This window comes from Eriocheir sinensis, chromosome 42 (assembly GCF_024679095.1).
Source record: "Eriocheir sinensis breed Jianghai 21 chromosome 42, ASM2467909v1, whole genome shotgun sequence".
Classification (NCBI taxonomy): domain Eukaryota; kingdom Metazoa; phylum Arthropoda; class Malacostraca; order Decapoda; family Varunidae; genus Eriocheir; species Eriocheir sinensis.
In genome coordinates, this window is record NC_066550.1 from 8,919,168 (window position 1) to 8,946,939 (window position 27,772).

Below are 27,772 nucleotides of genomic sequence, written 5' to 3' on the forward strand. Positions count from 1 at the left end.
ATATTTGACAAGGCTTTCGTAGGAGTTGTGGGCATTTCCAAGGGTAGTTTTATGACCCTGGTGGTAGTCTGACCCTTCTTCTGTACCTTGAACCTGAAGAAACACTCATTAGAACCCGACTGATCCCCTCTTTGACCTTTAGAAATAGGTGATGTGGTTATGCTCATTGTATGTCTTATGTAGGGTATCCAATATCTCATCTGACGTGCACTTATATGACCATGGCCTATTGCTTGTTAATGACGGTTAGTAGAGTTTGCTTGCTCTGCCGTGATAATGATGATGAAGCTCTGCCTTGATAATAATAATGCAGAGATTGTGCGTCGTTGTTTCCGTATTGTAACGCATATGACGTCCATCTTTCAGGTTCGACCACTGTTCAATAAATGATGTGAGCTCGACGCAGCGGTATCAGTCACCTTAACTACTCACTTAAATAAGCGCTGGTCATCATCGCGCTTACAATTTGTCTCCTACCATTGTATCTTTTTTGTTTAACCCGGTAGCAGCGACGGGCCAAATTTGTGGCTTTACCGTGTACCAGCTATGGGCCAAATTTTTACCATGATATAAAACCCCAAAATAGATGAAGCGTAAACTGATCACAAATGCGTTGGTACTATATATTATGAAATGGTTTGCGCGAGTGATGATTTTTTCTCATTAATTCGCTTAGAGGGGCCTTTAAGATACATGATCCCTGCAGCTACCGGGTTAATGGTGCTTCCTCCACATGTATTCCTACTAAAAAATATCGTAACGAACAATCGTATCGGTACGAGATTTTGCGACAGTGTATTTTCACACACTGCCTTTTTTGTAGGGTATCGCCAACCGCCACACAAGTAGAATAAAGGCACTTGTCCCTATACCAAGAGGGTAGTCATCAGTGTCAGGCAAAAGATATACACACAACTCTTCCCTCCATCTCCCGCTCTCCCCTTTCTCCCCTCATCTCTCTCTCTCTCTCTCTCTCTCTCTCTCTCTGGAAGATACATACATACTCGAGAATGATTTTTTTCAATTAAGGCATGCTTGATGTGATACTGGGACTTTAATTTTGAGCATAGTGATACACATCTGGGCCGTGGACGTAATGACATGTGAGAGTAGGGTGAATTGATGGTAGAACGATTGCTCGCTTGTATTTGTTTCTCTCTCGTTTGTTTTTGTTGTTTATCAGTAGGTACATGCTATACAATAGCCCTACGAAACGTACACCATAAACCACCAAACCACTACGCTACCAATAGTTACGGAGGTAATTAGGCTATGTAAGTAACACGTTACCTGACTTTACCCTCTTGGGTATAGGACAAGTGCTTTTATCTCTACTTGTGGCGGTGCGATATACTCTTCAAAATTCAAGTGTGAAATGAAATACACTAAAAAAAAATCTCGATAATTATATTGTTCGTTACGATATTATTCCCAAACGCCGCACTAGTTGTATCATCACAATGTACTGCCTGGGGGTTGGGATGGCATGCTCCTCCCTTCTCCTTTGCTGTTTACTTGCTACAATTAACTATCAATCAATCAATCAAGAGCAGACCACTTAAGGGGACGCCCACAAAGTTCATGAATTAAGTCGATAGATCCCGCCAAGAGGTGCTACTCGGAATGGTAAGGTGGAGGGTGGGCGAGGCGACGCGCACCCCGATGTATGATCCTATTGAGTGATTAATTGGTGTCGAAGAATATAGTTTTTTTCTTTTTGTGTAAGGCTTTCATCTTTTTTTTTTTTTTTTTTTTTGCCATTCTCGAAGTATGCATAATCATCCTCCTCCTCTTCCTCCTCCTCCTCTTCCTCTTTTTTTTTTTTTTTCTTGTTGTCAACTGTATTTTGCCCTTCGGTGTTGCGTGGTTTCTTGAGAGAGAGAGATTTACATAGATTTACATAGAAAATCAGACCAGGTGGTCTGTCCTGATTTTACATTAATCAGAAGACTCCAAAACGTTGCATTTCTACTCTAGTTGATATTAAGTTGAAGGAAGTGACGGTCGAGCTTATTTTTAAAGGAGTCAATCGTGTTACACTGGACCACTGATGGTGGAAGCTTAATCCATTCTCGCACTACAACGTTGGTGAAGAAAAATTTGGTGCAGTCTGAATTTACTTGTCTACATCTGAGTTTTACGCCATTGTTCCTCGTGCGCAAAGTGTCATCGATCATTAACAGTGCTGATCTGTCTACATTCGTGAAACCATTAAGTATTTTAAAACATTCGAAGAGAGAGAGAGAGAGAGAGAGAGAGAGAGAGAGAACAGACTTAAGCCGCCTTCAATAATTCATTCGTCATTATTACATCACCACTAAACCAACTGTGTGACCTTCAATCTCATGGCGCTGCGGTTTTACGGTGGATACCGGTTCGAATCCCACTAGACACCTCGGGATACCTGTGGGCCGTGGCTACCTGTTACTCACCTGTGGAGAAAGGAAGGACGTGATTACAGGTATATTAGATGCGTCAGGTGTGTGTGTGTGTGTGTGTGTGTGTGGAGAGTTGCTACCTGGAAATTCCTGTTAATCTGACCTCCTCCTCCTCCTCCTCTTTCTACTACTAATCTCATAATTCTGTTCATTCAAATTCATCTTTTGTTTATATTTTCATCGACTACTAACACTAACACTAATTACTAATTCTAACACTAATACTATTAATGATAATACTAATAATACTAATACTTATACTACTTCTGCTACTGTACAATACTATAACAAACTACAACAACGAAAAAAAAAACTAAACAGTAATAATGATACTAACAACAATGATAGCAATAATAATACAAAACCAACACCATTACCAACACAAACAACCACAAACTATAGGAAAGCACCACATCCTTCCCCTCCCATCCACCAATCAGCTTCCTTATAGCAGAGTGACGTCACGCCCTTCGCTCATTACCCAAGGCTGCTATCTGTGGAAGTCCCCGTCAACCTCATTCCTCACAGGCGGGGAGGACTCATGAGCTCAGTATCCTTCTTGCAGGGCTGGAGGAAGGGTGAACGGGGATCTTGTCTGCGTGGGTCTCTCGACGCTCCATCTCTAGGCCACGCGTTGATTGGTTCGCTTCCTTTCTTCCTGTTTTGGTGAAGGTGAGTAAGAGTGAGTTTGTGGCTCATGTGGTGTGTGGTTTGTTAAGGTTTCGGTGAGTTGTCTCGTTGTTGGTTTTATTTTATTTTTTTTTTTTTTTACGTCTACGCCTATTGCACCGGTAGGCTTGCTTGAGGGGCCTGGATGGTATTCGGCCCCATCCCGTCATGGCGCAGGTAAGTGTTTATAGTGGCGCCATCTTCTCTTGGCTCATGCTCCCCCCCGGAACTCGTTCTTGATTAACTTGGACGGTTTCCTCTAGAGTCCGGGTTGATGGGTGGTCTTCAGGACAGCATGTGGGTAGTTTTAAGCAACTCTGCGGTGACTGAAAAATCCGAGGTGGTAGCGTGGGGATTCGAACCCGCGTCGTCCATCACGCGGTGAATGTGGGCCCAGCACGCTACCACTCAGCCACCGCTATAACTTTAATAATGTTTGTTTGGTCATTGTTTCGTGTTATGTTTTCAGTTATGAGATGGTTATAATTATATTCTTGGTGAATCTGGGAACCCAATGCTTCTTACCGAAAAATTTGCTTTACTGATTTTGCCTTTCCCCCGCAAAACCCCGGTTCCCCAGAGCATTCCAATAATTGCTCTCCCTCAACAAAAGTCAGCTATCTATAAAAAAAGAAATGAAAATGGCAGCGTCTAAGCCGTTTCGCCCTCTCAAAATTTCATTCCATACTTATTTACATTGGTCATTTGCAGTCTAACGCCTTACTATGTAACTAATAAAGGTTGAATAATAATACGGTATAAGAATGAAAAGGTGTAATAGGTAAAATAATGATAATGACAGAGTAATAAGGCGAGTAATAGCAGTTTTAATATAATGGCTAATGTTGAATAGCTTCTGATTCTTTATAAAGGGGTTCGTTGACAGCTTGTAGGGAGCGGGGTCTGGCATGGCAATAGGGTTGGATCTGACGTCAGGGGAAGGCCTAGGAAGGGAGGGCTTGTAATTATGTATGCTACTGTTGTCTTTCTGCCTTGCTAATGAACGTAATTTCCAGGTAAACTCAGTAGCCACACAGGTTGCTAATAATTCTCCTTCGTGTTATTCTTCTTTATTTTCCTCCTTCCGTATTTCCTTCATACCTTCTTTCCATCATTCCTTCTTTCTCTTCTAACAAACTACCCTAATCCTCCTCCTCCTCTTCCTTCTACTTTTTTTTCTCCTCCTCTTTCTTCCTTCCTTCATGCATTTCTTCTTTACTCTTCTAACCTTCTTCTATTCTTAATTGCTTTCTTTCTTTATTTATTCTTTCTTATCCTTCTAATCTATCAACTTATGCGGTGGCCGAAGTGATAGCGTACTGGACCCACATTCGCCGCGTGGTGGACGACGCGGGTTCGAATCCCCACGCTACCACTCGGATTTTTCAGTCACCGCCGAGTGGCTTAAAACTACCCACATGCTGTCCTGAAGACCACCCATCAACTCGGACTCTAGAGGAAGCCGTCCAAGCGAATCAAGAACGAGTTCCGAGGGGCAGCATGAGCCAATGCAAGATGGCGCCACTATAAACACTCGCCTGCGCCAGAATGGGCTGGGCCGACCATCAGGCCACACCTGGAAGAAGCCTTGGGCCGACCATCAGGCCCCACCAGGAAGATGCCTACCGGCGCAATAGGCAACAACGTAAAAAAAAAAAAAAAAAAAAAAAAAAAAATATCCTTCCTGCTCTTGCTAATTTTCTTCATCCGCCTCCTCCTCCTCCGTTTTCCTTTCTTCTCTCCTTCCTTCTTTCCCTCCTAACCTAACATTCTAACTATTTTCCTCCTCTTCCTCCTTCGCTTCCTCCGTATTCCTTCATTCCTTACCTTTACTAGCCGAACAAAATATTCAATCATTCTCTCCCTCTATTCTCCTTCTCTCTCTTCTCTCTCCTATTCTTCTCCTCCTCCTCCTTTTTCTTCTTTTTCATCGTTACCTGTCCCCTCATGCGCACTTGATTGACCTTCACCTTCTCTCCATATTAAAGATAAAAGAAAAAAAATGAAGGTTAATCGACGAGGAAGAAAAATTAGTGAAATAATAAATGCACGAGAGAGAGAGAGAGAGAGAGAGAGAGAGAGAGAGAGAGAGAGAGAGAGAGAGAATCACGTTCCGAAACAGTGAACGAGACTGTCTTATTAAGGAGTGGACCGCCAGCACTCCTCGGGCGAGCAGCCGGGTGGTCCTTCTGCAGAGGCGAGGTGGCTCGCTTGGTCATCCTCGCTTTGGGTCGCCCCTCTGCGGTTATAGTCGACTGCTGGGCTGCTCGCTCGTGCACCGCTACGGGCTGCTCCCTGGGCGCCTGCCCGGAGGGTCCGTGGTCCGTGCCTCCGTCGCTGCTCGCCGGCTGTTACCCGTGGCTGCGGCGGCGGCGGAGGCGTCCCTAGACCCGCAACGAGCTTGCATTGCTCGCCCACCCCTTACAGGGCCGCCATTTGGCCAAGGCCCTGTCCCCCTTTTTATGGGGGTTAATCTTACAGGAAGGAAGGTCTTATTAAGGCGACCGTGAATGATTCTTTTCAATGCGCTTCGTCGAGTTTCAACAATGACCGAACGAAACTGTGTGTGTGTGTGTGTGTGTGTGTGTGTGTGTGTGTGTTTAGATGAGCAAGGAGATAAGGAGTGAAATAAAGATAAAGAAAAGAAAGGGAGAAGAAAGGAAGAGGAGAAGGAAATAAAATGTAAGAATACGATAGAGAGAGAGAGAGAGAGAGAGAGAGAGAGAGAGAGAGAGAGAGAGAAAGGAAGGGGAGAAAGAGAGAAGGGAAGGAAAAGCGATAGAAAGAAAAGAATAATGAAAGAAATGAAGGAAGGAAGTACAAAAAAGTAAGGAAAGAGAAAGATTAATAAATAAAGGAAGAGAGAAGGAAAGGAAGAATTTCTAAAGGAAAGATAAAGGGGAAGAGAGGAAGGAAGGAAAGGAGGAAAGAAAGAAAATGAGTAAAGGAAGGAACTAGGAAAGGAAAGATGGCAAAAGCGAATGAAACGAGGAAGGAAGATGAGAGAATCATCATCATTATATATCTTCGCTCTTAATTAATTAGAAAAAAAAAATGATCGTGTGTGTGTGTGTGTGTGTGTGTGTCAATTAGTTTCTTCCGTCTTTTGCTTCCTTCTTCCTCTTCCTTCTTTTCTTACTTCCTTCCTTCCTTCATTCTTTCATTCACTCCACTTTCTCTCTCTCTCTCTCTCTCTCTCTCTCTCTCTCTCTCTCTCTCTCTCTCTCTCTCTCTCTCTCTCTCTCTCTCTCTCTTTTCTGCTTCAGTTTTCCTCTTCCTTCTTTTCTTACTTTCTTCCTTCATTCATTCATTCCACTTCTTCATCTCTCTCTCTCTCTCTCTCTCTCTCTCTCTCTCTCTCTCTCTCTCTCTCTCTCTCTCTCTCTCTCTCTCTTCTGCTTCCGTTTTCCTCTTCCTTCTTTTCTTACTCCCTTCCTTCATTCATTCTTTTATTCATTCCACTTTCTCTCTCTCTCTCTCTCTCTCTCTCTCTCTCTCTCTCTCTCTCTCTCTCTCTCTCTCTCTCTCTCTCTCTCTTTTCTGCTTCCGTTTTCCTCTTCCTTCTTTTCTTACTTTCTTCCTTCCTTCATTCATTCTTTCATTGATTCCACTTTCTCTCTCTCTCTCTCTCTCTCTCTCTCTCTCTCTCTCTCTCTCTCTCTCTCTCTCTCTCTCTCTCTCTCTCTCTCTCTCTCTTATAACCTTAAAGAGTCACACACACACACACTCATTCAGAAAACAAATACACTCTCACTCGTCACCACAACACACGAACACTAACAATTACACTTGATGCACTTCCCTCCCCTGCACACTCCCCCGCCCCCCCAACAGCCAACACAAATATGCGTGTTATGCAAGTGAAAGGTGCCCTGTGTATTAGTAAGCCAGATCCAGACAGACAGGAAGACATGCACACAGATTCACTTTCTCTTTCATCCTTGACCTTCGCTTTTATAGTCTATTTTTCGAACGCAGGAGAGAGAGAGAGAGAGAGAGAGAGAGAGAGAGAGAGAGACACACACACACACACACACACACACACACACACACACACACACGGAAAAAAAAGTCATAACCGCTTCAGTACTCACCAAGGTTGACACGCATATATACATACTTTAATCACTCTCTCTCTCTCTCTCTCTCTCTCTCTCTCTCTCTCTCTCTCTCTCTCTCTCTCTATTTTGTCTTCTTTTCCTTCCCTCTGTCTCTATCTAACTATCTATCTATCTATCATAACCATGTGTCCCTCTCCCCCAACAGATGTCCCTGGGAACACCTTTGTGGGCGGGGCTGATGGTGTGGGTGGGCGTGTGGGCGGTGGGTGTGAGCGGCCAGGCGGATGGGTCCTTCTGGTGGCTGAATAACACCACGCCCACACCTACACCCGCACCCGGATCCACGCCCGAGCCCTCCCGCGCCCTCAAGCTGAACTGCCAGTGTGTGCCTTTCTACCAGTGCGTGGACGGGGTCATAACAACGTCAGGTGTGGGGATCATCGACATCAGAACCTCCTTGGGGAACAGCTCCGGGCCTGTCACCAACGTCGAGAGCTGCCCGGATATACTCGACATCTGCTGTACCCTTCCCAACGACACCAGTGGCTCCTCAGGGTCTTCGGGTGTGACCCCTTCCTCTGTGAGCACCACCACCCTGCCCCCGGACACCCCCTGCGACTGCGTACCTTTATTTGAATGCAATGACCCCAATCGGCTCGTTAGTGACGGAAAAGGGAACACTTCTCTGGCGCTCTTCGACAACTCCGTCTCCCACTCGAAATGCCGCGGGGCCTTCGAAGTCTGTTGCGCCTCCAAGGACACAGCGATGCCACTGGAGATGGACGAGGGCGACTGCATTTGTGTGTCCCCAGACCTCTGTGGGGCTGACGGGCACGTGATCACAGACGGTTCTGGCCTAATCAACCCTCGCTTCGGTCCTAACTGGACTCCCACAAAGCCGCTGGATACAGGATTCTGCCCCGATCGCCAGGATGTCTGCTGCCTCCCGCCCCTGCCCGCCACCAACACGCCCCCGCCCGCTTCCTGTGGGTGGAGGAATGCTGGTGGAGTGAGAGTGAGTGTGTTCCTGGCTCTTCTGGGGGCCTGGGTTGGTAGTCGCTGGTGATGGTGATGGCTGTGGGGCTCGTAAGTGGTGGTGGTGGTGGTGTCTGTGTGTGTTTGTCTGTCTGTTCCTGTTTTGTTTACCATCTTCGCTTTTTCTGTATTTATGTTTTTTTGTCTTTTTGTCTTTTTCTGTATTCTATTTTTACGGTTCTGTATTTTTTTTTGTCCAATTCTGTCTATTTTCTGACTATTTTTTTCTATTCTTTCTTTTCTATTACGTCTGTCTTTTTTCTGTATTCTATTTTTTTCTATTCTGTATATTTTGTCTAATTCTGTCTATTTTTATATCTTTTCTATTCTGTCCATTTTTCTGTATTTCTTTCTATTCTGTCTATTGGCTATGTATTTTCTGTAGTTCCTTGCTTTCTTCCTGTTTGCCTGTCTTCTCTTTCCTTGTGTATTTCTGTATTTCTTTCTATTCTGTCTATTGGCTATGTATTTTCTGTAGCTCCTTGCTTTCTTCCTGTTTGCCTGTCTTCTCTTTCCCTGTGTATTTCCATCTTCTTTCTTCTGTCAATCTCTCTTCTGCCTTCTGTGTGTCTGTCTGTATCTTGACCTGTTTTGACCTGTCTAATTCATGTATCGATCACGTTATTCATTCATTCATCCTCCATTTTTATTTAGTATTTAATCTGATCTCACTTATTGATTCGTTTTAATCTTTTATCGTTAGTTTGCTAGTCATTATATTTTATCTTATTTCTCTTTCTCAGTGATATTTTATTCTTTTTTAGTTCCCTCATTTTTCATTATGTTTACTTTCCTTCCTTTGTCTTTTTCCTTCCTTTCTTCCTTTCATCTTTCCTACTTTTCCTCTCTACTTCATTTTTACTTTTTTCCCTCCCTCCTTTCTTCCTTTTTTCCCTTCTCCTTTGTTCCTTCCTCTACGTTCTTTCTTCTTTCTAACCTTCTTTCCTTCCTTTCTTCTTTCCTATTTCTTTCCCTCCTTCTTATTTCCCTTTCTTCCTTTCCTCTTCCTTTCTTCCTTCCTTTCTCGATCTTTAACCTTTTGCCCTTTCACGATCTTTCTATCAATTCTCCCTCTCCTTCTCTCCCTCCCTCATCTCCTTCCTCATCTCAACTCTCACGAATATCCCGCCCCCCCACTCCCACCCCCCACACGCACACATGACTGTAGAATATACGCACATATGTATACCTTGGCACCATATGTACCTTTTAGACTTCGTGTGTGTGTGTGTGTGTGTGTGTGTGTGTGTGTGTGTGAGACAGACATGTATACTACTTTGTTTGTTTACTTGTTTGTGTTTGTGCGGAGTCTCTGGTTTGTGCCTGTTTATTTTTCTTGGTTTTAATAAATCATGCACGCTTTTGCCTGTTTGTAATTGCACCAGTAGTCTTTTTTTGTCTGTCTGTGTCTATCTGTCTGTATCTATTTATCCGAGTCTTTCTGTCTTGCTGTCTGTCTGTCTTTCTGTCTGCCTAGCTATTTGTCTGCCTGTCTGTGTATTTGTCTTATTCTCTCTCTCTCTCTCTCTCTCTCTCTCTCTCTCTCTCTCTCTCTCTCTCTTCACCTTTCTTTCCTTTCCTTCTTCCTATCTTTCTTTCTCACTTTCTTCTTTCTTTCTCATACAAGATCATTTCAAGTACTTCTTTAATTTCTTTTTTCATTTCTCGTATTCAACCTGTCTCACCCACCTTTCTCCTTAACCAATTAACCTTTCCCGCTCCTCTCACCTGCACAAACTCACCTGGATAAGCTAATTGGGCCTCTACGAAGGTATGAAATATGTAGAGGTTGGTACTAATTTGCACATCTGTTTGGGGTTACCTGTATGGGGGTATTTTTGATTAACGGTACACAATAAATAAGAATGTATATATAGAGAGAGAAAATAGAAGGGACTAAAGGAAAAATAGAAGGTTGAAAAAGTTATGCAATGTATCTACACACGCCTTTTTTTTCTTCCTCTTTCTTTCCTTCCTTTCTTTTCTTTCTCTTACTTTATTTCCGTCTTTCTCTTTCCCCCTCTTCTTTCTCCGAAGTTCCTCCTTTTAATTCTCCATCTTTCTCCTTCTCCTTGTTTCTCCTTTCTCATTTATCTTTCTCCTTTTTCTTTCTTTTTCTCCTCTTTCACCTTCTTTCTTTTTCCTTTCTCTCTTTTCTCTTACTGTCTATCTATATCAATCTATACCTCTATCACACACGCACACAGTAACAAAGACACACAAACACACACAAACTACACACAAACAAACAAACACCGTCCGCAACACTCCACGGGGTTCGAACGATCGCTCCACAGGTTCGAATCTTGGGCTTCACGGAGGGGGAAAGCCAGTTTGGAGAATTCCCTTGGGTGGCCGCCATCCTGAAACCCGCCTACTCAGACTCGCCCGCCGCAGGGGACCCCAAGCCCGCCCTGCTCTTCGTGGGCGGAGGAACCCTCATCCACCCACGTGTGATCCTGACGGCCGCCCATAAGGTGTACAGGTGGGTGTAAGGGGGGAGAGGGGAAAGGGGTGGGGGATGGGAGGGAGGGGATATGTGTGGGGTGCGTGGGAGGGGAGGGAGGATGGTCATTAATTATGTGCGTGTGTGTGTGTGTGTGTGTGTGTGTGTGTGTGTGCTCCCCTTCCTTCAATAGCATCTTATTTTCCTCTTGTTCATTCTAAGTTCTGTATTTCCAGATTTTTCATTTAATTCTTCCGTATTTTTTTCCTTAAGTTATTTTGTTTTCTCGTTATATCTTCTTTCCCCGTATTTCGTCTATAATATCCTCGCTTCATCTTGTTTCTTTAATTCATTTCTAGATTTTTCGTTCAATTCTTCCGTATTTTTTTCCTTCAGTTATTTTGTTTTCTCGTTATATCTTCTTTCCCCGTGTTTCGTCTATAATATCCTCGCTTCATCTTGTTTCTTTAATTCATTTCTAGATTTTTCGTTCAATTCTTCTGTATTTTTTTCCTTCAGTTATTTTGTTTTCTCGTTATATCTTCTTTCCCCGTATTTCGTCTATAATATCCTCGCTTCATCTTGTTTCTTTAATTCATTTCTAGATTTTTCGTTCAGTTCTTCTGTATCATTCTTTCTCCCTTTGCTTTTTTTTCCTTTGGTTTATCTTGTTTTTATGTTTCCCCTTTCGTATACATTTTTTTCTAATTTTCCGGTCTTCCTTTTTTTCTACTGTAATATATTTATTTTTCTGCTTTATTGTCCTTTCTACTTTCATATCTTCCTCTCTACTGCAACATTTTCCTTTCTGCTCCCTATGATTTCCTTTCCATTGCTGTATTCCCTTCTCTGCTGTAATATATTCCTTTCTACAGCGGAAATCACCATTACTCTATGTTCTACTCTAGTGCCATATCTCTGCTTCTATTGCTTGATTTTTTTCTTCTACTATAAGAACTCTTCCTGTTACCCTATTTAATTACTTACTCCGTCTCTACTGCCATATATTTCCGTCCCTGCTGCCATACCTTCATCTATACTACTATAATTTCGTCAACTTTTTTTATGCCCTTGAACTGTCTCCTTTGCTGTAAAAAAGAAAAGAAAAAAAAAAAACCTACCATATTTTCCTTTCTATTGCTATATGTTCGATTCTATTCCCATGTTTTCCCCCAGACAGCGGTGCGAGGACCTGGTGGTGAGGCTGGGGGAATGGGACACACAGGGGGAGACCGAGCCCTACCCACATCAGGAGAGGAAGGTGGATCGAGTTGTCATTCACGAGAGCTTCGACGCTTCGACCCTCTTCAACGACGTTGCCTTGCTGTTCTTGAAGGTACGACTTTCTGGCGCTCCCTGGGGAATAATAATATAGTCCCCGTTTGTTAATTAGTCAGTTAGCAGATGTACTATCATTCCTCTGCCACAGGACGAGGCAGGGGAATGATAGTACACCTGCTGTTTTGACCTGTAATTCATGTATCGATCACGTTATTCACTCATTTATCCTGCATTTCCTTTCATCACCTACACACACGCTTTCTTTTTTCTTGATCTCTTTTCTTCCGTTCTCTTTCTTTCCTTCCTTCTTTCTCTTACTCTTTCCGTCTGTTTCCTCTTTCTTCTTTCTCCTTCTGTTTCTCCTTTTAATTCTCCATCTTTCTCCTTTTCTATGCAAATCTAATAAGTAACTCCTACCACCCATCTGCCGCCGTTAGTTAGTTAGTTAATAATTACTCTGGGGTAGATTGTATAAGTTATGTTGGGGTCTAGTGGAAGGGGATGATCATAAACGGAAATTTGGGGTAGAGTGTATAAGCTTTGGTGGTGTCTGGTGGAAGGGATGATCATAAACGTGAATTTTGGGTGGATTTCATTAGCTATCATGTAGACTCTAGGGTCAGGTCAGAGTTATGGATTAGTTTTTTTGTGTGTATGTGTTCTATATAGTTACTTTGAGATATTGATGATACCTGTAGAGCACACACACACACACACACACACACACACACACACACACACAAAGAATCAACATCAATTTGAATTTTTCGCTGATCTTATGGTAAAAACCTAATACGGATATACTAGTGTTGAAGGTGGGCAAACTCTCCTATTCTATGGCTCTAGGTTTACATAATTGACGGTGAATACATAATTTTGGGCTCTTTGGGGTTTGGTGGAGGAGATACGTATATAAAGACTGGTTTAGGGAAGAAGTAATAAGCTAACACATAATTGGTCCTTGTCTAACCGCCTATATACGTCAGTCTGAAGTTTCTATGTCAAATAAGCGATAAATGAATACAAAAAATAAACTACCATGTACTTGGAAAACTTAGATAGTAATGGTTATCCAAGACTATTTGTTCATTTCTGAGTATGATTCCCGTCGTGCAGACAAAGGATTTACTTCACACTAATAAGATATGATTTCCGACTTCGCACTAATGAGATAAGATGATTTCCGCCGTGGAGACAAAGGATTTTACTTGAAGTGGTTTTATGTTGTGATTTTTATAGTTTACTTATTAGATTTGTATAGAATTAATTTGTTGTACAGAATGCGACAGATGGGTGGTACAGGAGTTACTTATTAGATTTGTATAGAATTAATGGTGTACAGAATGGGACAGATGGGTGGTACAGGAGTTACTTATTAGATTTGTATAGAATTAATGGTGTACAGAATGGGACAGATGAGTGGGATAGGAGTTACTTATTAGATTTGTATAGAATTAATGGAGTACAGAATGCGACAGATGGGTGGTATAGGAGTTACTTATTAGATTTGTATAGAATTAATGGTGTACAGAATGCGACAGATGGGTGGTATAGGAGTTACTTATTAGATTTGTATAGAATTAATTTGTACAGAATGCGACAGATGGGTGGTATAGGAGTTACTTATTAGATTTGTATAGAATTAATTTGTACAGAATGCGACAGATGGGTGGGATAGGAGTTACTTATTAGATTTGTATAGAATTAATGGAGTACAGAATGAGACAGATGGGTGGGATAGGAGTTACTTATTAGATTTGTATAGAATTAATGGTGTACAGAATGCGACAGATGGGTGGTATAGGAGTTACTTATTAGATTTGTATAGAATTAATGGTGTACAGAATGCTTCAGATGGGTGGTATAGGAGTTACTTAATAGATTTGTATAGAATTAATGGTGTACAGAATGCTTCAGATGGGTGGTATAGGAGTTACTTAATAGATTTGTATAGAATTAATGGTGTACAGAATGCTTCAGATGGGTGGTATAGGAGTTACTTAATAGATTTGTATAGAATTAATGGAGTACAGAATGCGACAGATGGGTGGTATAGGAGTTACTTATTAGATTTGTATAGAATTAATGGAGTACAGAATGCGACAGATGGGTGGGATAGGAGTTACTTATTAGATTTGTATAGAATTAATGGAGTACAGAATGCGACAGATGGGTGGGATAGGAGTTACTTATTAGATTTGTATAGAATTAATGGTGTACAGAATGAGACAGATGGGTGGTATAGGAGTTACTTAAGTAGATTTGTATAGAATTAATGGAGTACAGAATGCGATAGATGGCTGGTATAGGAGTTACTTAATAGATTTGTATAGAATTAATGGTGTACAGAATGCGACAGATGGGTGGTATAGGAGTTACTTATTAGATTTGTATAGAATTAATGGTGTACAGAATGCTTCAGATGGGTGGTATAGGAGTTACTTATTAGATTTGTATAGAATTAATGGAGTACAGAATGCGACAGATGGGTGGGATAGGAGTTACTTATTAGATTTGTATAGAATTAATTTGTTGTATAGAATGCGACAGATGGGTGGGATAGGAGTTACTTATTAGATTTGTATAGAATTAATTTGTTGTATAGAATGCGACAGATGGGTGGTATAGGAGTTACTTATTAGATTTGTATAGAATTAATTTGTTGTACAGAATGCGACAGATGGGTGGGATAAGAGTTACTTATTAGATTTGTATAGAATTAATTTGTTGTACAGAATGCGACAGATGGGTGGTATAGGAGTTACTTATTAGATTTGTATAGAATTAATGGTGTACAGAATGCGACAGATGGGTGGTATAGGAGTTACTTATTAGATTTGTATAGAATTAATTTGTTGTACAGAATGCGACAGATGGGTGGGATAAGAGTTACTTATTAGATTTGTATAGAATTAATTTGTACAGAATGCGACAGATGGGTGGTATAGGAGTTACTTATTAGATTTGTATAGAATTAATGGAGTACAGAATGCGACAGATGGGTGGTATAGGAGTTACTTATTAGATTTGTATAGAATTAATGGAGTACAGAATGCTTCAGATGGGTGGTATAGGAGTTACTTATTAGATTTGTATAGAATTAATGGAGTACAGAATGCTTCAGATGGGTGGTATAGGAGTTACTTAATAGATTTGTATAGAATTAATGGAGTACAGAATGCTTCAGATGGGTGGTATAGGAGTTACTTAATAGATTTGTATAGAATTAATGGTGTACAGAATGGGATAGATGGGTGGTATAGGAGTTACTTATTAGATTTGTATAGAATTAATTTGTTGTACAGAATGCGACAGATGGGTGGTATAGGAGTTACTTATTAGATTTGTATAGAATTAATGGTGTACAGAATGCGACAGATGGGTGGTATAGGAGTCACTTATTAGATTTGTATAGAATTAATGGAGTACAGAATGCGACAGATGGGTGGTATAGGAGTTACTTATTAGATTTGTATAGAATTAATGGTGTACAGAATGCGACAGATGGGTGGTATAGGAGTTACTTATTAGATTTGTATAGAATTAATGGTGTACAGAATGCGACAGATGGGTGGTATAGGAGTTACTTATTAGATTTGTATAGAATTAATTTGTTGTACAGAATGCAACAGATGGGTGGTATAGGAGTTACTTATTAGATTTGTATAGAATTAATTTGTTGTACAGAATGCAACAGATGGGTGGTATAGGAGTTACTTATTAGATTTGTATAGAATTAATTTGTTGTACAGAATGCAACAGATGGGTGGTATAGGAGTTACTTATTAGATTTGTATAGAATTAATGGAGTACAGAATGCGACAGATGGGTGGTATAGGAGTTACTTATTAGATTTGTATAGAATTAATTTGTTGTACAGAATGCAACAGATGGGTGGTATAGGAGTTACTTATTAGATTTGTATAGAATTAATGGTGTACAGAATGCGACAGATGGGTGGTTGGAGTGAGTGGTGAAATTAAAGACAGGATAAGGCAGAGGAATAATACTACACATGCTATATCCTGTGGTTCTCTACACTACCCAGACCACCTTAGACTCGACATTCTCCTTTGTTGTTTACTTGCAACAATAAACTATCAATCAGTCAATCAATACAACTCTAAACTCCTTGTAACCCATCCATTAGAGGTGTTGAACTTCTGCTACAACGATGATTTAGCTCTATTTAAGTCTGGTGATAAAAGAAAACATTATCTCCACGTGGGTAAAAAAATCATAACCCTATTTTGGCAGCTGTGGGGGTATATCAGGCTGGGTTAATTTAGATATAGTTAAGTTAGGTCAGGTTAGGTTACACTAGGATAGTTAGTTATATAATGTGTTAGATTTGTTAAGGTGAAATGGTTGCAATAAATACGTGTGATAGGTACGCTTCCCGCTGCGCCATAGTTGTGTGAAGTGAAGAAGGCTACCCTCATCTCCATATTCCCCTACTAATAATGATAATGGCAAAGATAACAGGTTTGAAGGTTAATAGAGGACATAATTATATAACAAAAGAAACCGCTGGATAGGCTATAGGAGACGAGATGTGGAAGGGTGAAAATATACCGTAGCGCAAATCTTAACCATAACCACTATAATGATAATGACAAAGATGATAGGTAAAAATATGTTTCCGGGAGGTTTGAAGGTTAATAGAAGACGTATAGCAAAAGAACAGCTGATTATAAGTATGAGACGAGATATGGGAGGATGCAGAGAGTAAACCTTAACCATAATAACAACAAAAATGGTAAAGATAATTGATAAATAGATTTCCAGGGGGTTTGAAGGTTAGTAGAAGACAATTATGACAAAAAAAGATAAATTAAAGTGAGGTAGGAGACATGATATGGAAGAGTAGGCTACATAAACCTTAAACATAATAACAATAAAAATGGTAAAGATAATAGGTAAAGAGATTTCCAGGAGGTTTGAAGGTTAGTAGAAGACAATTATGACAAAAAAAGATAAATTAGAGTGAGGTAGGAGACATGATATGGAAGAGTAGGCTACATAAACTTTAACCAAAACAACAATAAAAATGGTAAAGATTATAGGTAAAGAGATTTCCAGGAGGTTTGAAGGTTAGTAGAAGATAATTATGACAAAAAAAAAAGATAAATTGGTGAGGTAGGAGACATGATATGGAAGAGTAGGCTACATAAACCTTAACCACAATAACAACAAAAATGGTAAAGATAATTGATAAATAGATTTCCAGGAGGTTTGAAGGTTAGTGGAAGACAATTATGACAAAAAAAGATAAATTGGTGAGGTAAGAGACGAGATATGGAAGATCTGGCTACATAGAGAAAACCTTAACCATAATAACAACAAAAATGGTAAAGATAGTTGATAAATAGATTTCCAGGAGGTTTTAAGATTAGTTAGAAGGCATATAATGACAACAAAAGATAAATTCGTGAGGTAGGAGACGAGATAACAATAGGAATAAAGGCCATATATTTTATTTCCCTTGCTAACATTAACCACAATACTAATAACACTAGAAATAAAGGCCATATATTTTATTTCCCTTGCTAACATTAACCACAATACTAATAACACAAGAAATAAAGGCCATATATTTTATTTCCCTTGCTAACATTAACCATAACACTAATAACAATAGGAATAAAGGCCATATATTTTATTTCCCTTGCTAACATTAACCATAATACTAATAACAATAGGAATAAAGGCCATATATTTTATTTCCCTTGCAAACATTAACCATAATACTAATAACAATAGGAATAAAGGCCATATATTTTATTTCCCTTGCTAACATTAACCATAATACTAATAACAATAGGAATAAAGGCCATATATTTTATTTCCCTTGCTAACATTAACCATAATACTAATAACAATAGAAATAAAGGCCATATATTTTATTTCCCTTGCTAACATTAACCATAACACTAATAACAATAGGAATAAAGGCCATATATTTTATTTCCCTTGCAAACATTAACCATAACACTAATAACAATAGGAATAAAGGCCATATATTTTATTTCCCTTGCTAACATTAACCATAACACTAATAACACTAGGAATAAAGGCCATATATTTTATTTCCCTTGCAAACATTAACCATAATACTAATAACAATAGGAATAAAGACCATATATTTTATTTCCCTTGCTAACATTAACCATAACACTAATAACACTAGAAATAAAGGCCATATATTTTATTTCCCTTGCAAACATTAACCATAATACTAATAACAATAGGAATAAAGGCCATATATTTTATTTCCCTTGCTAACATTAACCATAACACTAATAACAATAGAAATAAAGGCCATATATTTTATTTCCCTTGCTAACATTAACCATAACACTAATAACACTAGAAATAAAGGCCATATACTTTATTTCCCTTGCTAACATTAACCATAACACTAATAACACTAGAAATAAAGGCCATATACTTTATTTCCCTTGCTAACATTAACCATAACACTAATAACAATAGGAATAAAGGCCATATACTTTATTTCCCTTGCTAACATTAACCATAACACTAATAACAATAGGAATAAAGGCCATATACTTTATTTCCCTTGCTAACATTAACCATAATACTAATAACAATAGGAATAAAGGCCATATACTTTATTTCCCTTGCTAACATTAACCATAATACTAATAACAATAGGAATAAAGGCCATATACTTTATTTCCCTTGCTAACATTAACCATAATACTAATAACAATAGGAATAAAGGCCATATACTTTATTTCCTTGCTAACATTAACCATAATACTAATAACAATAGGAATAAAGGCCATATACTTTATTTCCCTTGCTAACATTAACCATAATACTAATAACAATAGGAATAAAGGCCATATACTTTATTTCCCTTGCTAACATTAACCATAATACTAATAACAATAGGAATAAAGGCCATATACTTTATTTCCCTTGCTAACATTAACCATAACACTAATAACAATAGGAATAAAGGGCATATACTTTATTTCCCTTGCTAACATTAACCATAATACTAATAACAATAGGAATAAAGGCCATATACTTTATTTCCCTTGCTAACATTAACCATAACACTAATAACAATAGAAATAAAGGCCATATACTTTATTTCCCTTGCTAACATTAACCATAATACTAATAACAATAGGAATAAAGGGCATATATTTTATTTCCCTTGCTAACATTAACCATAACACTAATAACAATAGGAATAAAGGCCATATACTTTATTTCCCTTGCTAACATTAACCATAACACTAATAACAATAGAAATAAAGGCCATATACTTTATTTCCCTTGCTAACATTAACCATAACACTAATAACAATAGGAATAAAGGCCATATATTTTATTTCCCTTGCTAACATTAACCATAACACTAATAACAATAGGAATAAAGGCCATATATTTTATTTCCCTTGCTAACATTAACCATAACACTAATAACAATAGGAATAAAGGCCATATATTTTATTTCCCTTGCTAACATTAACCATAATACTAATAACAATAGGAATAAAGGCCATATATTTTATTTCCCTTGCAAACATTAACCATAATACTAATAACAATAGGAATAAAGGCCATATATTTTATTTCCCTTGCTAACATTAACCATAATACTAATAACAATAGGAATAAAGGCCATATACTTTATTTCCCTTGCTAACGTTAACCATAACACTAATAACAATAGGAATAAAGGCCATATATTTTATTTCCCTTGCTAACATTAACCATAATACTAATAACACTAGAAATAAAGGCCATATATTTTATTTCCCTTGCTAACATTAACCATAACACTAATAACAATAGGAATAAAGGCCATATACTTTATTTCCCTTGCAAACATTAACCATAATACTAATAACAATAGGAATAAAGGCCATATACTTTATTTCCCTTGCAAACATTAACCATAACACTAATAACAATAGGAATAAAGGCCATATATTTTATTTCCCTTGCAAACATTAACCATAACACTAATAACAATAGGAATAAAGGCCATATACTTTATTTCCCTTGCAAACATTAACCATAACACTAATAACAATAGGAATAAAGGCCATATACTTTATTTCCCTTGCAAACATTAACCATAACACTAATAACAATAGGAATAAAGGCCATATATTTTATTTCCCTTGCTAACATTAACCATAATACTAATAACAATAGGAATAAAGGCCATATATTTTATTTCCCTTGCTAACATTAACCATAACACTAATAACAATAGGAATAAAGGCCATATACTTTATTTCCCTTGCTAACGTTAACCATAACACTAATAACAATAGGAATAAAGGCCATATACTTTATTTCCCTTGCTAACATTAACCATAACACTAATAACACTAGAAATAAAGGCCATATACATTATTTCCCTTGCTAACATTAACCATAACACTAATAACAATAGGAATAAAGGCCATATACATTATTTCCCTTGCTAACATTAACCATAACACTAATAACACTAGAAATAAAGGCCATATACATTATTTCCCTTGCTAACATTAACCATAATACTAATAACAATAGGAATAAAGGCCATATACATTATTTCCCTTGCTAACATTAACCATAACACTAATAACAATAGGAATAAAGGCCATATACATTATTTCCCTTGCTAACATTAACCATAATACTAATAACAATAGGAATAAAGGCCATATACATTATTTCCCTTGCTAACATTAACCATAACACTAATAACAATAGGAATAAAGGCCATATACATTATTTCCCTTGCTAACATTAACCATAATACTAATAACACTAGAAATAAAGGCCATATACATTATTTCCCTTGCTAACCTTAACCATAATACTAATAACACTAGAAATAAAGGCCATATATTTTATTTCCCTTGCTAACCTTAACCATAACACTAATAACAATAGGAATAAAGGCCATATACATTATTTCCCTTGCTAACGTTAACCATAACACTAATAACAATAGGAATAAAGGCCATATACATTATTTCCCTTGCTAACGTTAACCATAACACTAATAACAATAGGAATAAAGGCCATATACATTATTTCCCTTGCTAACATTAACCATAACACTAATAACACTAGAAATAAAGGCCATATACTTTATTTCCAATGCTACAGGAGGAGGCGCAGCTGGGGGCCCACGTGAACACCATTTGCCTGGCGGAGGACACATCGCAGGTGGACTGGAAGGGCTGCGTCACCAATGGCTGGGGGGTGGACGGCTTTGGTGAGTGGTGGGGGGATGTGCTGGGGTGATAGAGGTGTGATGGGGTGTTAGGGTGATGGTGGGGGGGTGTAAGAAGGTGTGTGGGTTATCGGGAAGAGGTAAAGGGGTGTAGGGACTGGGGGGATGGGGGAGGTATATTAGGGGGACAGGGGAGGGGTGTAAGGGTGTGTGGGGGTGATGGGGAAGAGGTGTAGGGTGTAGGGGCTGGGGGGATGTGCTGGGGTGATAGGAGAAGGGAATGGAGTGATAGGGGAAGGGGATGGGGTGTTAGGGTGACGGGAGGGGTGTAAGGGTGTGGAGGTGATCGGGAAGAGGTATAGGGAGTGAGGGGGATGTGCTGGAAACTGGTGGATGATGGGGGGGATGTGCTGGGGTGATAGGGGGGTTAAGGGGGTGTTGGGGTGACAGTGGAGGGGTGTAAGAGGGTGTGGGGGTGATCGGGAAGAGGTAATGGGGTGTAAGGACTGGGGTGTTAGGGTGACGGTGGAGGGGTGTAAGAGGGTGTGTGGGGGTGACTGGGAAGAGATTACGAGGTGTAGGGACTGGTGGGGGATGTACTGGGGTGATAGGGGTGTGATGGGGTGTTAGGGTGATGGTGGGGAGGTGTAAGAAGGTGTGTGGGTGACTGGGAAGAAGTAAAGGGGTGTGGGGACTGGGGGGTGCTGGGGAGGGGTGTATGGGATGACGGGGGAGGGGATGTGCATGGGTGTGGGGGAGATGGGGAGATAGTAATGGGGTGTTGAGGGAAGGGTGTGCAGGGGTGCGGGGCTTACGAGGAAGCGGGGTATTGTACTGGGGTGTAAGTGTGTGGGGGTGTTGGGGTGATGAGGGAAGGGTGTAATGTAAGGTAAAGAGGAGGTGGTGGGGTGTGGGGAAATGTGCTAGGGTGTGTGGGGGTGATGGGTAGGTGGGTGAAAATGCAGATAATGGAGTATAGGACCTAAGGGGGTTTGGGGTTATTGGGGATGTTGGAGTGATATGCTAGGATGTTAGGGTGATATACTAGGATGTTAGGGTGATAATAAATGAACTGGGGTGATGTAAAGGGGATAAAAAAGAGGCTAATGAGAAAGGGGTTGGAACGAGAAGGGTTATGGGAGGTGATAATGGCCTGGGGGAAGGGGTGACGGGAGTGTAAGGGGCAGGGGTAATGGGGATATGAATGGGGTGTCTTTGGGGTAATTGGGGGAGTATGAGAGGGTGATGGGATCTGAGGTGGGGGGGAGGAAGGGGTGAAGGAGAGGGATGATTATAGGAAGTGTGTAATTAGTCTGTTACACCTGTTAATTTACTGATCCACCTGGCCATGACGGAAAAAATGTAGGTGAAGGAAAAACAGTGAAGGAAGAAAAAGAAACAATTAGAAACATGAAGGAAGAGAATAGAGGAGAAAAGAAGGGTAAAAGAAAATACTGATGATAGGGAGAGAATGCAACAAATAAAAATGCAGAGGAAGAAAACAGAAAAAAAGGAGGGAAGGAAAAAGAATGAAGGGAGAAAAAGAAACGGATAGAAACATGAAGGAAGAGAATAGAGGAGAAAAGAAGGGTAAAAGAAAATACTGATGAAAGGGAGAAACTGCAACAAATAGAAATACAGAAGAAGGAAACAGAAAAAAAGGAGGGAAGGAAAAAGAATGAAGGGAGAAAAAGAAACGGATAGAAACATGAAGGAAGAGAATAGAGGAGAAAAGAAGGGTAAAATAATATACTGATGAAAGGGAGAAACTGCAACAAATAGAAATACAGAAGAAGGAAACAGAAAAAAAGGAGGGGAAGAAAAAACAATGAAAGAAGAAAAAAAAGAAAGATAGAAACATGAAGGAAGAGAATAGAGGAAAAAGAAGGGCAAAAGAAAATACTGGTGAAAGGGAGAGAATGCAACAAATAGAAATACAGAGGAAGAAAACAGATTAAAGGAGGGGAAAGGAAGACAAAAGAGAGAGAACACAACAAATAAGAAAAGAAAAAAGAAAGCAGAAAAAAAGGGAAAAAGAAAGAAAGAAAGGAAGAAAACAAAAAAATAGAACACAACAAATAAGAAAAAGAAAAAAAAGAAAAGAAAAGGGAAATGAGGAGGGGAAAGGGGAACACTAATAGGAGAGTCACCCATAAACGGAAATACATAGGAAGTACCGAATATCCACACCCTCACACATCCCTCTTCTCCGCAGGCACGTCTAACTACCAGGCCATTATGAAGAGCCTGACGCTGCCCCTGGTCGACAGCAGGAGATGCCAGAACAGCCTCCAGACCACCAGGCTCGGACGCTTCTTCAGGCTGCACCCGACCTTCCTGTGTGCTGGCGGGGAGGCGGGGAAGGACGCTTGTGAGGTAGGACTGGCGTAGGATGTAAGGAGTAAATTTTGTAGGACTTTGAGGTATGGAAGTAAGGGTTGAATAAGGTTGGGATTGAGTTTTGTAGGACTTGAGTGAGGTGGAGAAGGATGTAAAATAGGATGAGTAAGATGTAAGCAAGGATTTGATCTCGCAGGACTTTTTTGTAGGATGAGGGGGGCAGGGAAGGATGCTTGTAAGGTAGGATTGAAGTAGAATGTAAGGATTTGATCTCTCAGGACTTTTTTGTAGGATGAGTGAGGCAGGGAAGGATGCTTGTAAGGTAGGATTGAAGTAGGATGTAAGGATTTAATCTCACAGGACTTTTTTGTAGGATGAGCGAGGCAGGGAAGGATGCTTGTAAGGTAGGATTGAAGTAGGATGTTAGGATTTAATCTCACAGGACTTTTTTGCAGGATGAGCGAGGCAGGGAAGGATGCTTGTAAGGTAGGATTGAAGTAGGATGTAAGGATTTGATCTTGCAGGACTTTGTGTGGTAGAGAAAGATGCTTGTAAGGGTAACCATATCCTCTGTTTGTTAGGGTGATGGGGGCGGTCTGTTAGCTTACCCAAAAAATACCCTTCCCTTTAACAACATTTCCTATATAGTCAAGGCAAAGGTCCATTAGCTCTCCTGCTGCCCATGTCCTTTCCCGTAACCATATTTTCCATCCATTAAGGTTACAGCAGAGGTTCGCTAGCTATCCTGCCTTCCATATCCTTTACTTTAACCATATTTCCCATCCATCAAGGTTACGGCAGAGGTTCGCTAGCTATCCTGCCTTCCATATCCTTCCCTTAACCATATTTCCCATCCATTAAGGTTACGGCAGAGGTTCACTAGCTATCCTGCCTTCCATATCCTTCCCTTAACCATATTTCCCATCCATCAAGGTTACGGCAGAGGTTCACTAGCTATCCTGCCTTCCATATCCTTCCCTTAACCATATTTTCCATTCATTAAGGTTACGGCAGAGGTTCGCTAGCTATCCTGCCTTCCATATCCTTCCCTTAACCATATTTCCCATCCATTAAGGTTACGGCAGAGGTTCACTAGCTATCCTGCCTTCCATATCCTTCCCTTAACCATATTTCCCATCCATCAAGGTTACGGCAGAGGTTCACTAGCTATCCTGCCTTCCATATCCTTCCCTTAACCATATTTCCCATCCATCAAGGTTACGGCAGAGGTTCGCTAGCTATCCTGCCTTCCATATCCTTCACTTTAACCATATTTCCCATCAATTAAGGTTACGGCAGAGGTCCGCTAGCTATCCTGCCTTCCATATCCTTCACTTTAACCATATTTCCCATCAATTAAGGTTACGGCAGAGGTCCGCTAGCTATCCTGCCTTCCATATCCTTCACTTTAACCATATTTCCCATCAATTAAGGTTACGGCAGAGGTCCGCTAGCTATCCTGCCTTCCATATCCTTCACTTTAACCATATTTCCCATCCATCAAGGTTACGGCAGAGGTTCGCTAGCTATCCTGCCTTCCATATCCTTCACTTTAACCATATTTCCCATCCATCAAGGTTACGGCAGAGGTCCGCTAGCTATCCTGCCTTCCATATCCTTCCCTTTAACCATATTTCCCATCCATCAAGGTTCTGACGCAGAGGTCCGCTAGCTATCCTGCCTTCCATATCCTTCACTTTAACCATATTTCCCATCAATTAAGGTTACGGCAGAGGTCCGCTAGCTATCCTGCCTTCCATATCCTTCACTTTAACCATATTTCCCATCCATCAAGGTTACGGCAGAGGTCCGCTAGCTATCCTGCCTTCCATATCCTTCACTTTAACCATATTTCCCATCAATTAAGGTTACGGCAGAGGTTCGCTAGCTATCCTGCCTTCCATATCCTTCACTTTAACCATATTTCCCATCAATTAAGGTTACGGCAGAGGTTCGCTAGCTATCCTGCCTTCCATATCCTTCACTTTAACCATATTTCCCATCAATTAAGGTTACGGCAGAGGTCCGCTAGCTATCCTGCCTTCCATATCCTTCACTTTAACCATATTTCCCATCAATTAAGGTTACGGCAGAGGTCCGCTAGCTATCCTGCCTTCCATATCCTTCCCTTTAACCATATTTCCCATCCATTAAGGTTACGGCAGAGGTCCGCTAGCTATCCTGCCTTCCATATCCTTCCCTTTAACCATATTTTCCATCCATTAAGGTTACAGCAGAGGTCCGCTAGCTATCCTGCCTTCCATATCCCTCCCTTTAACCATATTTCCCATCCATTAAGGTTACGGCAGAGGTCCGCTAGCTATCCTGCCTTCCATATCCTTCCCTTTAACCATATTTCCCATCCACTAAGGTTACGGCAGAGGTCCACTAGCTATCCTGCCTTCCATATCCTTCCCTATACCCATATTTCCCATTCATTAAAGTTACGGCAGAGCTTCCTTACCTCCTACATCCCTTCCTTTCATCATAGTATTTTCTAATCTCTAGGGTGATGGCGGAGGTCCCCTAGCTTGCCCACAACTTGCCAGCCCTGAAGGTCACTACTTGCTGGTGGGGCTGACGGCCTGGGGTGTGGGGTGCGGCAAGGAGGGGCTGCCGGGGGTGTACGTCAACATCCCAGCGCTGAACCCGTGGATCACTGCAACACTGGACCAGTACCTCGGTGCTTACGGAGGACGCTCGGACTTACAGGTGTGATGGACTGAGGTTTGTGTGGGTGGGTGTTGTGTTTTTTTCCCTCCCTCCCTTTCTTCCTTCTTTCTCTTCTCCTTCTTCCCCTTACCTACCTTCTTTCTTTTTTCTATCCTTCCTTTCTTCTTTCCTCCTGTTCTTTCCCTATTTCCTTTGTTCTTTACCTCCCTCCTTCCTTCTTATATTTCCATTCCTTCCTTTCCTCTTTTCTTCCTTCTTTCTTCCTGTTCTTTCTCTATTTCCTTCCTTCTTATATTTCCCTTCCTTCCTTTCCATTTTTCTTCCTTCCTCTTTTCCTCTCTCCCTTCTTCCTTTCTGTTTTCCGTTTCTTTCTACTGCGATTAATGTTTTTATGTTTAATACCACGTTTTGTTGTGTTATGTTAGAGATTCTACCATTTTAAATTATTTTGTATGTCGACTCAAATTCATGGTCTGTAAACTAACTAACTTTGTAGGTGAGTGTATGTTTGTGTTTCAAGTGTGTGGATTCGTGTGTTTGAGTTTCAGGTTCGTAAGAGTTTCCTGATGGTTAGTGTTTCATGTGTGTGTGTGTGTTTCAAATTTCTTCTTCCTCTTCTTTTTCTTTTCATTTAATGTCCTATTTTTTCCTCATGGGGTTGGACGGGCTACGGGTCTCTCCCACTCTTGGTATGTGTGTGTGTGTGTGTGTGTGTGTGTGTGTGTGTTAAGTATGTCAGTGTTTGTGTGTGTGTTTCTGGGTGTTCTTCATGTTAGTGGGGGTTAGGTTTGTGGGTATGTGTGTGTTTGTGAGCAGTTTTGGTATGTTCATTGGTGTTTATGTGTTTGTGAGTGTGTGAGTGATGACAGATTATTGGATGTGTTTGTGAGCTTGTTTTGTATTTACGCTTATGAGTGTATATGTGTGATAGTAAATTAATGGAGTTGTAGTCTTGGGGGGGGGGGGGGGGAGAGAGAGAGAGAGAGAGATAGGCAAACAAAGACTAGCCTACATTTTTGCTATTTATCTCTTTCTTTTACAGGTTGGAGGAAATGAACAAGAAGCCGTGAATGTGGGAACAGGAGGAAAGAATAAACAGGAGAACCAAGAGAGAAGGGAACAGCGACAGAGAGAAAGAGAAGAGAAACAGAGACAGAGAGAAGAAAGGAGGAGACAGAGAGAGCAGAGGAGGCAAGAACGACAGCAGAATAGGAATGGGAGAAAGTGAGAGAGTGAGTGAGTGAGTGAGTGAATGTGAGAGAGAGTGAGAGAGAGTGAGAGAGAGTGAGAGAGAGTGAGAGAGTGAGAGAGTGAGAGAGCGAGAGAGTGAGAGAGCGAGTGAGTGAGAGAGCGAGTGAGTGAGAGAGCGAGTGAGTGAGAGAGAGAGTGAGAGAAGGAGAGGAGAGCGAGGTGAGAGAGAGGCGGAGGTGAGGAGAAGGAGGCGGTGAGAGAGAGAGGAGGCGAGTGAGAGAGAGGAGAGGAGGTGAGTGAGAGAGAGCGAGTGAGAGAAGGAGAGCGAGTGAGAGAAGGAGAGCGAGTGAGAGAAGGAGAGCGAGTGAGAGAAGGAGAGCGAGTGAGAGAAGGAGAGCGAGTGAGAGAAGGAGAGCGA

At 40.5% G+C, this 27,772-nt stretch overlaps 1 protein-coding gene and 1 long non-coding RNA gene across 5 annotated transcripts; both read left to right on the forward strand.

The window, feature by feature from the left end:
• Window positions 1-2,944: 2,944 nt before the first annotated feature.
• On the forward strand, window positions 2,945-27,508 carry LOC127009931 (phenoloxidase-activating factor 2-like). 2 transcript variants are annotated; one of them, XM_050883468.1, is made up of 9 exons: window positions 2,945-3,110; window positions 7,374-8,183; window positions 10,501-10,688; window positions 11,826-11,985; window positions 21,084-21,192; window positions 23,366-23,526; window positions 25,999-26,202; window positions 27,206-27,386; window positions 27,489-27,508. In XM_050883468.1, the coding sequence occupies exons 2-9, from the start codon at window positions 7,374-7,376 to the stop codon at window positions 27,491-27,493; spliced, it is 1,818 nt and encodes a 605-aa protein (XP_050739425.1). In that variant the 5' UTR covers window positions 2,945-3,110; the 3' UTR covers window positions 27,494-27,508. The 2 variants fall into 2 exon arrangements, with proteins under 2 accessions (XP_050739425.1, XP_050739426.1); XM_050883469.1 differs by lacking the exon at window positions 27,489-27,508 and having other exon boundaries at window positions 25,999-26,217; window positions 27,206-27,354.
• On the forward strand, window positions 23,534-25,993 carry LOC127009932 (uncharacterized). 3 transcript variants are annotated; one of them, XR_007762548.1, is made up of 3 exons: window positions 23,534-24,352; window positions 25,574-25,789; window positions 25,862-25,993. It is a non-coding gene; the product is annotated as an uncharacterized LOC127009932 (long non-coding RNA). The 3 variants fall into 3 exon arrangements; XR_007762550.1 differs by lacking the exon at window positions 25,862-25,993 and having other exon boundaries at window positions 25,574-25,657; window positions 25,730-25,856; XR_007762549.1 differs by lacking the exon at window positions 23,534-24,352 and adding an exon at window positions 24,982-25,139.
• Window positions 27,509-27,772: the final 264 nt, after the last annotated feature.

Coding starts and splice junctions, on each gene's coding strand:
- LOC127009931 (XM_050883468.1), top strand. CDS start 7,374: ATGTCCCTGGGAACACCTTTGTGGGCGGGGCTGATGGTGTGGGTGGGC. Junction 21,193..23,365: donor CTGGGGGGTGGACGGCTTTG/GTGAGTGGTGGG, acceptor TCTTCTCCGCAG/GCACGTCTAACTACCAGGCC. Junction 26,203..27,205: donor GAGGACGCTCGGACTTACAG/GTGTGATGGACT, acceptor TTTCTTTTACAG/GTTGGAGGAAATGAACAAGA.